Here is a 10,917-nt window from a genome sequence, read left to right as displayed (position 1 = left end):
ATTAAATTTTAATATTTTTTTTTTTTTGAACTGTTTTAAAAAATATGATCAACAAAATGGCTATCTTGGAAATTTAATAAATTTATTTTCCTAAAAAAAATGTTTGATAATTTTTTGAATTTTTGAAAAAAAAATCGAATATTATGTTATTCAATCAGAATTTCCATACTTTTTACTGTAAAAAAATTGCATTTAAATATATTGATTTTCCACGGAGATACTAAGGGTGATACGGGACTTCTGGGATCAACTGTACATACATATATATATTGTTTTTTCAACTATTATCTAAGAGTAGAATGTTATTTGAGTTATTGATGCTTCAACTTTTAAAAATATGAAATTAATTAATATTATAATACTTTTTAATAGGTACTTACAACTATAAATAAAACTTATACTTCGGCGCTTTAGTACATTTAATATACATTACTGACTTCAGAAGTTTAAGATCCAAAATAAATGGATAAACAAATTATAAACTGTTAAAGATTAAAATTGTGAATTATAAATACTTTTTATGTTGTATCTTAAGGTGAAAGTGTTCCTGTAACCAAGACAACAATACCTGGAAATCCAGACCTAAAGTATGACATAAAAGAACATGCTCGTCACACATTATACTGTGGAACATCTGTTATACAAACTCGTTATTATGGCGAGGGACGAGTGTGTGCTGTTGTGGTACGTACAGGCTTCCACACTAGTAAAGGTTCTTTGGTACGTTCAATATTGTATCCAGCACCAGTTGACTTTGAATTTGAACGTGACAGTTATAAGTTCATCAAAGTACTAGCAGGTATTGCTGCTATCGGATTTGTATACACTGTGTTTATCAAAGTGTCTCGTGGACATTCTCTTGATTCAATATTGAAGAAAGCTTTTGACCTGATCACAGTTGTAGTACCTCCTGCATTGCCTGCTGCTATGACTGTAGGACAAATGTATGCACAAATGAGATTGAAAAATCATCATATTTATTGCATTAGTCCAAGATCTATAAATGTGGCAGGGTCAATTAATTGTGTTTGTTTTGATAAAGTAAGTAAACAGTCAATTGTTTAATTGCTTTTCAAGTGTTTTATAACTGCAATTTTTTTAACAGACTGGTACACTGACTGAAGATGGATTAGATATGTGGGGTATAGTACCTGTGACAACATCAAAATTTCTACCTTGCTATAGGAATGTGAGTTCAATGTCATCAGACCATTTGCTCATGTCAGCTATGGTTACATGCCATTCTATTACGTCTATCGATGGAAAGTTGTCCGGTGATCCTTTAGACTTGAAGATGTTTGAATCAACTGGATGGTTACTCGAAGAACCTGAGACTAGTGAAGACAACCAATTTGATTTGGTCATGCCAGTTGTTGTTCGACCACCAAATAAAAACACATTCACTACTATTGAACAGGTATAACTATTTTTCTGGCATTTATGCGTCTCATCTGAAATTTATACAATGTAATATTATCTGTTTTGTAGATTGGACAAGAAATTGGTATCATTCGCCAATTTCCATTTAGTTCGAGTTTGCAGTGCATGAGTGTTATAGCCAAACATCTGTCTTCTAATTTGACCCATGTCTATACCAAAGGGTCTCCAGAAAAAATTTTAAGCCTCTGTAATCCTAGTTCGATTCCACCAGACTTCGATCAAGTATTGCAACGATTCACCAAACAAGGATATCGGGTGATCGCTGCTGGTTACAGGGCGTTAAAGAATAATTTGAGCTATGTTAAGACACAGAGATTAACTAGAGAACAAGCAGAATGTGACCTGACACTTTTGGGACTGATTATATTAGAAAACAGATTAAAGCCAGAAAGTGCTGGTGTTTTGGACACATTACGGTCTGCAGGTATTAGAATTATTATGGTCACTGGAGATAATATGCTAACAGCCCTTAGTGTCGCAAGAGATTGTGGTATAGTGTTGGAAACAGAAGATGTTATTACTGTGCACTGCGTTACAGTGCCTCCTTATTTGTATTTCACAGCAGCTGATATGAATGTTAACCAGACAATTAATTCAAATTCAATTGTAAGTTCTAATTTTTTAACTTAAACATAGTATAAAATATTATATTCATAATTAATTATTATTTTGAAAAATGTATTATAGAAACTGAGCACTATTATGTCGCCCAATTCTGGTAATAGTGTAAATTTGAACATGGATTTATTAGAAGCTGGATTATTAAGCCCTTCAAGTACTACTGCTAATACGCCAATTAAGTATGTTTTACGCCTTTAACATAAAATATTTAACTAATTTAATATATTTTTTTTATTCTTTTTATTAGATGTTCTCAGAGGTATACTTTTGCATTAACCGGAAAAACATGGTCATTGCTTAGGCAATATTGCCCAGAATTCATACCAAAAATCATTACTAGAGCGTCCGTATTTTCACGAATGAGTCCAGATCAAAAACAACAACTTGTTCAAGAGTTGCAGGGAATTGGTTATTATGTTGGTGAGTAAATTTAGTATAGTGAGTATAAACTCAATTTGTTTAAACCTAAGTAGGAAAATATTTTTTGAACACTAAAACATTTTGGGTGAGTTTTTATTTTCAATATCATTTTTTAATTTTATGCTGTTGTAGATTATCAATTTACTATACTAAAATCTGATTCATTACATTTTATTTGAAGATAAAAATTAATTTTTAAAAAATTTAACATTTCAATTTGCTAATAATAACAGATTATATCTTATAGAACTACAGAAAATTATATATTATATTGTTAAACAATTTAATGTCTATCAAATTTTCTATTTTATTTTTCAATCTATGTATTTAAAATTTTTAAGATTAATTGCAATAAAAAAAATGTTTTAAAAGTTTTTATTTAGATTTCTTAAATCTTATTTGGCTCTATGCTTTTTAGATGTTTCAATTTAATTAACAACAGTGTTTTAAATTACAGCGATGTGTGGTGATGGTGCCAATGACTGTGGAGCTTTGAAAGCAGCACACACTGGTATATCGCTGAGTGAAGCAGAATCATCTGTTGCCAGTCCATTCACATCACGCAAAGCATCTGTTGAATGTGTTGTGAGAGTAATTCGTGAAGGTCGCGCTGCTCTTGTTACTTCTGTTGGTATATTCAAATTTATGGCTGGATATTCTCTGGTACAATTTATATCGGTTATCATGCTCTACTCCATCGACAACAATTTATCAGATTACCAATATTTGTACATTGATTTATTTCTCATATCACTTTTTGCATTTTCAATAAGTCGTACGCCTGCGTACGAAGGCCCCTTAGTCAAACAGAGGCCAGAGACGTCACTTGTCTCTGCCTTGCCATTGACTTCACTTATTGGACAACTAGTAATTTCTATCGCAATTCAATTGATTAGCTTCGTAGCCATTCGATATAATGACTGGTTTGTGCCATTTCAATATAAAGAAAATGAATCAATAGAAAGCTTTGAGAATTATGCAGTGTTTAGTGTATCGGCATTACAGTATATAATTTTAGCCCTAGTTTTCAACAAGGGACCACCATACAGACAGGGTTTACAATCAAACTGGTGTTTATCCATCATATCAGTAGTCATAGTAGCATTTACCGTTTATTTATTTATCTCACCATTTGAAATTTTAAGATCCCAATTCCAACTCAAATTACCTCCAGACAACTCCTCTTTCTTCTATGTAATTTTAGCGCTAGGGTTAGTAAATTTAGCACTGGCAGTATTTCATGAAAAAATACTTTGTGACCGCATGCTTGTCAAATTGTTGAGTTCTCGGTAAGATAATATTTAAACAAATGTTACGTACTTACAGTTATCAATTCTAATAATTTAAAATGTTTAGTTCTCATAAGAGTAAAAGTTGGACAACATCTTATGCTGGAATTGAGTATGAGCTTCAAAAAATGCCAGATTGGCCTCCATTGAGTAACGATCGTTTTAGTTCATCCTCGTCATCGCCATTTTCATATACATCACCCGAACAGTTGTCACCGACGGTCCGTTCAACAGTACAACCAAATGGTATTGCATAGCTTAGACATATATATGTACATCAAACATTTGAGTTTAAAATTAGGGTTTATTTTTAAATAGTATTATAATATTTCAGGAACAGCCAGTAACGGTGTGAATTTATCGTTGCACCGTCGCTTTCATTCAGAAAGTGAAGAATCCAATTATGCAACTCCTGCTGGTAGTTTACAACACATTTGACAAAATTATTGTTTTTTCACACAATATGTCTGTACTTAAAATAGTAGTTACCTGTAGATTTTTTTTTTATTGTCCCAGTATAGTTTATTTTATATAGAATACGTATAAAAATTACAAATATATTTCACCGTCTTAATTTGTCTTGTGCGTCCCTTTAGTATACATATACATTATACATATATATTATATCTGAATAAAACAGAGGTCAATAACATTTCTTGACTTTTGTCATCTGCATAATAATTATTGATTATTTCGTTCATAAACAATAGTGTTAATGGTGTCTTAATGTTATTTACTATTATATTAATTTGTTTAACCAAAGGTTAAATACCAAATCGCCAGTATTTACATTTTTAAATGATAATAACATGATAATTTATTATTGTTTTTTTTTTTTTAATGGAACTAACCTAACGACCTTTTATTAAATCTCTTGAGAAAAAATTATTTTTTATGTAAACAAAATACAATTAATTAGTTATAGGAATAATTGGATGTCATAAAAGCAATTTGTTTTTATCAGTGCAGTATTTGTTGGATTATTGAATTATATGTATTTGTAATTGTAATATTTTTTTTTTGTTAATAAAGTATTTTAACATTAATTGAATGTCTAAAATATTTATTTATTATCTAAAACATGTGTTTTTTCTTGACTATTGTATATATGGTTAAGAACTTAAGTTTGTTTTATCAAGAAAATACCCCTCCTGGATCCGCCATTGAAATCACATCATATAACTTCAGGGGGGGGCCAAATGTCCTATCTAAATGGACTTGCTTTTTCGCGATTCAAACTAATTGACGGCTGGGCGGAATGCGCTATCCATTAGTTTATAGGTGTATGCATTACACACATAACATGCAAACATATTTAGTTACTATACTTTAGTAGTTCCAATTTTGTGTGGTGAATTGATTAACAAATTTAAAGGTAATTTGTGTTCTCTCGTTGGATTTTTTCGATATTTTAATTTTTAAGTGAGGTATATGAGCATTTTTAAATATTGATATTTAAAAATGTATTCATATTTTCATAATTTTGCAAAATGCTATTGAAGTATAAGAATGGAATCATACATATTTTGTAAAATTGTTTATGTATTCATGGATCAATAGAATAAAATAGAATAGAGTTAGATTTGGATATATAGGAAATGTATACAACAGCCAAAGATAACGATTGTACTTCACATAATACCTATTCTGTAATTTTTAGAGGTATTTACATTGCATATTTTGGATTTATAAAGTTCATAATAAAGTTCTAAAAAGTAACTTTTTTAGTGCTATAACTTCAAGCCTGGGGTATAAGTTATAAAGTAATATATTTTTCACATGCACCTTCGTAAAAATAAGTATCTGCCAAATAGCAGTGTCATTATTTTATTAAAAAAATATGTATAAATAATTAAGTAACTTGGCCATTTCTGCATAGGAATCAACGGTAGATATTCTATTGATGGTAGGTACTATAATAATAATAATAATATAATCGATGTATAATAAAAAATAATAGATATTTAATTAATAGATTTTTGTTTAATTGTTTAAAAAAAATAATTTACAAATTAATTACAATTTGTTTTAAAATAATGATATATAGTACAAATACAGTGTATGTGTGTTTTTGGTTGTATGTATGTACAAAGGGATTTGTTTACTTACAATATACTTGATAATTTTTCTTAGGATAAAGAATAGAGGATAACATTAGTATTAGGTAACATTGACAGTATTTCATTGACCAGGTTTAGTGAGCAAAACATTTATCATTTTCATCCAATAAAAAAATCGCACTTGGAAGTAGCATTTGCCAATTATGTAAATACTATGTAGGAGACTTTGTACATATTGTTTTGTGTATTCCAAGTAACGCATAATGTAATAATCACAGTATGCCATTAGTGTAGTATTGGAAACCGTCGTACAATTTGGTTGTGATTGAATGCAACGACGACTCAACCATGTTATCGACAAGCGATGTCAGTTGAGATTCTGTAAGATTTAAATGGAAACGGCATTTCAAAGATCCAATTACAGCCGTTGCTCCAGCTCTAAAACAAGGTAACTGCGAATCTGTAAAACAAAATATTTAACTAATAAATATTGTTTAACATATGATCACAGTCTTTAGATGATAAAAATATTTCATACTAGCAGACTGCATGATTTGGACGACGGACAACACTCTGTCCATGTGTTTACGTGAAGCAATTAAACCACGGAGTATTAGTAGTTTGAAGTATTTGAAACCATCTGAGTCAAGTCCACCCATTACATCAACCATTTCCGAAGTTAATTTAAAGGGTGAACTTTCAAATCCCAAATTTTTAGGGGATGCAGATAGTATGAATCCAAAATCAATATGTATAAGATTACCCTGATTATCAAGAAGTATGTTTCCATTGTGTCTGTCTTTTACTTGAATCAAATAACAAACAAGCGAATACGCAGCACAGCTTTCTATAAAGTTTTGTCTTGCTTCTACCAAAGTATTTTCCTTAAATTCCTCTTCAAAATACATCGACAATGAATTTTTATTTTGTTTTTTGATCTGGTGCAAAGAGATAGTATTTAATACTGGTTCTATTAAACCGGCATCATTTGACAAACATAATATTTTATACGGAAAAACTTTTAGTGGTACTAATTCTGACATCCATATACTATGTAATGTAAGTAATAATTGAGAGGCAAGAAGTTCTTGTCTCAAATCATCACCTGTTTTCACAATAACGGGCAACAGTTTCCAGTTGGCTAGACCACCATATGGAGATTTTTCCCTGACACGTTTTTCTTTTTCTGACCAAAGTTCTTTGAGTGCAGCAGCAGAAGGGTCTTCGGGATCTGTGGGCGAAGAACTTTTAATATCAGTGGAAACGGTGAGGCGACGTCTTATGTCACCGGCTACAATAAACATGTTTTGACTGTTTATTTCTGGTTTAAGGTCTTGGGACTCGCATCGAGTGAGATTTTCTTCACTACGTGTTTGACGAAGATTTGATACCCGGGTAGTCAAAGGAGACCGTTCAGCATCTTCTACTTCTGCGACTTCCACATAAATAATAAATGGAGCCTAAACATAAATAAATAATTGTATTATTTATATAATATGTTAAATTATGAAAAATTAAAACTAAAAGTATTATACAATTATAATTAATTTTATTTGTATGATTATCAACATTTTTGGGAAATACTCAGTTACCAGTTAAATATAATACAAATATCTATCATAGAAATAATATGTTTAATAATTGTAATTAAATTAAATTATTTGAACTTCTTATCACATACCTAAACAGTAATAATTTACCTTGTCTTTCGAATTCAAAACAGCTGCCACACGTGGAGGAATTGATAAAATATGATGATTACAGTTGTACAATGGTATCCAAACTTTAGCAGGTAAATTCTTATTAATTAAACTTAATTGGCTACAGAGATAAGTAGTTCTTGCTTCTCTAGTTGGTTGTTTAGCTAGATCACGTCCAAGTGTTGTTAAGCATTTAATAAATTCTACTTCAGAACACATTCTTGGAGCCTGTAGAAATATTTGTAAATAATAAATATATACAGTTTAATTTTCAATATATTTTTGTAGTTTAACTTACACCGCATCGACACTCAGCTATTTGTTCAGTGCAACTGCATCTATTATCAAATGCCATACCAGAACTTAAATCCCCTAAAAAATTTCGTTCTCGTACTAAATATAAAAAAAAAAAAACTATTATGAGTAAACTTAAGATTAAAAATATTTAATAGAAGTTTTAGATTGTAAATTGAGTATACTGTACAATTAAATCTTACCTATTTGAATTCCATTTAAATTGACCATCGAGCTGTCAGATCTAGACCGACAATGAGTCTTTTTTGTTAATAGGTTGAATGAGTCTAAAGAGGTTGGTTCACTTGGTCCTTGTTTGTAATGCTCGTTGAGAATTGTACTGATTAATTGACCACCACGAGATTTTGATTCAGCATTTAAATCATGGAAGGCATTTAATAACCATGCACATTTAATAGAAAAATCACAAGATTTACGACACCTAAAATTATTGATAATTAATTAATATACATTAATGAACATTTATGGTACCTACAAGGCCATATTTAAGATTTTTTCGCCTGTGGCAACAACATTTTGGCTCCCTCAATTGGTTATAATTAATTTTTCGAATTTCAGTATTTATATTTATTATTCACACAAAATCAAAAATAACTGTCTTATGATTAACTAAATATAATTATAAATTATGCACAACAAACTTTTATGGAATACTGAATTGTATATACTATTATACTACTAGCTGTTTCGCCTGGTGTTGCCCTTGCCAAATATTTGTAAAAAATTGTATAATATGACACATTTCTACTAATATAATAATAGTAATATATTATTATATTACAACCATTTAAATTAACTACCCATTAACCTATAAATTGTTTATTTAAATATCAATAAGGAACAAGGATTGCAAAAAATATACAAACTATAAAAATGTACTAAAATCCGTTAATATGTACCTACTTTCGAGATATTTTTTGTTTTACAAAAAATGGTCTTCTATTTTATAATATATAATATAGATTATTTTTATAATAAATCGATGTGACAATGCTCTTTTTCAGAGTTAAATATTTAGATACCTACCTATTGTATTATAAAATAATAAAGTTTATATTTCTATAGCATACTCCTATGTGGTGGTACAAGCAACAAGTCACAAGGTAATTATAGGGATTTGTGGTATCCAATTTAATTTACTATTTAGACAAAAAAGATAATTTAAAAAAAAAAATGTTACTTTGACCTAACAATATTCATCAGCTGTTGATTAGGAACCAATATTACAAAATGTATTTATGTATTTATTATTAATTTATAATTTTCCATTGCGTAATAGAAAACATAATTTTATTTTTTTATAATAACATAAGCCTTAACATAAGCCAGGGTGGCATAATGCTCTCCTGAAATACTCCTTAAAAACGGCCCTGGGTACCTATCACTATTATAATTGATAAATTTGAACCTACCTATGTACCAAATACGGATCTATAGCTTCTGCTATGTCATCCATTTGTATGTACATACTAATTAGTTGTGGCAAGAAAAAATCTACTGAACTGTCATCAAAACTAAACAATTTATCACCTGAAAATAAATTTAAGCCACAAGCATTATATATATGTTATATTTGAAAAATTTACAATTTAATTCAAATAGGATAAGTATATTACCTATATACCGTTGGACACCAGGCTCTTTTGAATTGAAAAGGTACATAATGGCCATTGGCATATCAAAAAGCTTGGACTCTATCAGCCTGAGCAGAAAGCTTTTAGAAACTTTGTCGAATGTCTGAGAATCGTAACCTCCCTGTTTAGAAGGGCTGGGTTCTGAACAGCTAAGACTTTCTCGGCTGCAACTGCTCGCCATCTCTGAGCTATAATAATTTATAACTATATGACAAATTATTATTTGTTTTAATTTTTGCATGAAAATAGTAATTACCTTCCAATACCCGAATCATCCGAATGGATGTTTGGGTCAGATATTGGCGCACATATTGGTTCTGGACACTCAGGACTCGGTATCACATCTACCTCTGGTATTTTAGTAAGTACAGAATCCAAACTACGGTTTCGGTGGTGTGATGGATGATTTATTGTTGGTAATACAATACCCATTGACCTTTATTTTTAATAAAATTAGTTATAATAACACATAGGTATAGATTGGAAAAACTTTAATTAGATCATTAATTTAGATTATTTGTTTTGCAATAATTTTCAAGTACCTAGTTATGCAATTGATTTAAAATATTATGTAACTCAACTAATTGTAGTTTGAAAGTTGTAATTTATAATATGATTAAGTTTTAGCTTAACATTTAATTAAATAAAAATATTAACACTTTAGCATTGATTGGATTGAACTTTAAATACAACTATTTGTGCAATAAGTTGTAAATAAAAACTCAACTGTAAAATTTTCTATTTAATTTTGGCCCTAATTTATATTTTGAATAGTAAATAATTTGGTAAATACTTATACCAATTAAATTTAAAAAATGATGAATAGACAATTATTTTACATATGGGTAAATAAAATGGGTATTTATTTTATAACTAAAGTCAGATGACACAAGACAAATATGACAAACTAGAGGGTAAAAGAAAGTACTGAATAAGGTAATTAAGCTAGTAACATCATACCGAAAGTCAAGGCTAAGGTTCCTTTGGTGGTTGCTATTTCTGTGTTTGTTAAATTCCGGACGACCGTGTACAGGTGTTACAGAAGTAGTAACAGCCACTTTTGTTGATGCGTTTTCGTGCATTACGTTTATTTATATGTTTTGTTAGAGTCAATTCTAAAACAAATCAAACGCGATTAAATAATAATTATGAAAATTATTGAATCGCGTAGGTACACCAGTGAACGTTATAGCAACAATTACTTTCAGTTTGGTGTCGGAGTCCATTACAAGGCCGAGGCCAAAAATTCGTAGTGGGTTACGAGATGCAACGGCCAACAGTTTGACAAAAGGTGTTCGGCATATCATTAAGATCTAATGTTTATCGTGTGTCGATCTTATGAGTTGTGGTAAACGTCAATATTGTTGAAGTTAAAAAAATTTCAAAAATGCCAAGTAGACAGAAAAAAGGGCGTTTTTGGACAAAACAAACGTTTGAG

The 10,917-nt window shown here is 30.0% G+C and overlaps 2 protein-coding genes across 9 annotated transcripts in view; one reads left to right on the top strand and one right to left on the bottom strand.

The window, feature by feature from the left end:
- The window catches only part of LOC100169439 (probable cation-transporting ATPase 13A3), a 23,278-nt gene extending 18,797 nt beyond the window's left edge, over positions 1-4,481 (top strand). For 4 of the 5 annotated variants that reach the window (XM_016804430.2, XM_003244550.4, XM_029489449.1 and 1 more), the window contains 8 exons: positions 536-1,041; positions 1,106-1,417; positions 1,489-2,046; positions 2,128-2,240; positions 2,309-2,481; positions 2,939-3,770; positions 3,838-4,016; positions 4,105-4,481. In XM_016804430.2, the coding sequence (XP_016659919.1) occupies positions 536-1,041; positions 1,106-1,417; positions 1,489-2,046; positions 2,128-2,240; positions 2,309-2,481; positions 2,939-3,770; positions 3,838-4,016; positions 4,105-4,208 (2,777 nt within the window). In that variant the 3' untranslated portion in view covers positions 4,209-4,481. Of the gene's footprint in view, positions 1-535; positions 1,042-1,105; positions 1,418-1,488; positions 2,047-2,127; positions 2,241-2,308; positions 2,482-2,938; positions 3,771-3,837; positions 4,043-4,104 lie in introns of all 5 variants that reach the window. The other variant, XM_029489448.1, reaches the window with a different exon arrangement.
- A 1,274-nt stretch (positions 4,482-5,755) lies between these two features.
- LOC100160544 (phosphatidylinositol 4-kinase beta) lies at positions 5,756-10,879 on the bottom strand. 4 transcript variants are annotated; one of them, XM_008184963.3, is made up of 10 exons: positions 10,682-10,879; positions 10,440-10,594; positions 9,736-9,915; positions 9,462-9,683; positions 9,258-9,375; positions 8,028-8,266; positions 7,829-7,923; positions 7,531-7,758; positions 6,369-7,290; positions 5,756-6,290 (listed from the first exon to the last, which is right to left on the bottom strand). In XM_008184963.3, exons 3-10 carry the CDS (start codon positions 9,752-9,754, stop codon positions 6,103-6,105), a joined length of 2,031 nt encoding a protein of 676 aa, XP_008183185.1. In that variant the 5' UTR covers positions 9,755-9,915; positions 10,440-10,594; positions 10,682-10,879; the 3' UTR covers positions 5,756-6,102. The 4 variants fall into 4 exon arrangements, with proteins under 4 accessions (XP_008183185.1, XP_008183183.1, XP_008183184.1 ...); XM_008184961.3 differs by having other exon boundaries at positions 9,462-9,667; XM_008184962.3 differs by having other exon boundaries at positions 6,594-7,290; positions 9,462-9,667.
- Between the last annotated feature and the right edge of the window lie 38 nt (positions 10,880-10,917).

The sequence above is a fragment of the Acyrthosiphon pisum genome, chromosome A2 (assembly GCF_005508785.2).
Source record: "Acyrthosiphon pisum isolate AL4f chromosome A2, pea_aphid_22Mar2018_4r6ur, whole genome shotgun sequence".
Taxonomy (NCBI): domain Eukaryota; kingdom Metazoa; phylum Arthropoda; class Insecta; order Hemiptera; family Aphididae; genus Acyrthosiphon; species Acyrthosiphon pisum.
The sequence above is the reverse complement of the archived record's forward strand: the minus strand, read 5'-3'. Positions and strand labels throughout refer to the sequence as shown.

What these genes read in the sequence shown, in the direction of transcription:
- LOC100160544 (XM_008184961.3), bottom strand. Translation starts at nt 10,561, where the DNA reads ATGCACGAAAACGCATCAACAAAAGTGGCTGTTACTACTTCTGTAACA. An exon ending in AACCTTAGCCTTGACTTTCG is followed by an intron (nt 9,916 to 10,439) that starts GTATGATGTTAC and finishes TTAAAAATAAAG; the next exon opens with GTCAATGGGTATTGTATTAC. An exon ending in TTTAAATGGAATTCAAATAG is followed by an intron (nt 7,924 to 8,027) that starts GTAAGATTTAAT and finishes TTTTATATTTAG; the next exon opens with TACGAGAACGAAATTTTTTA.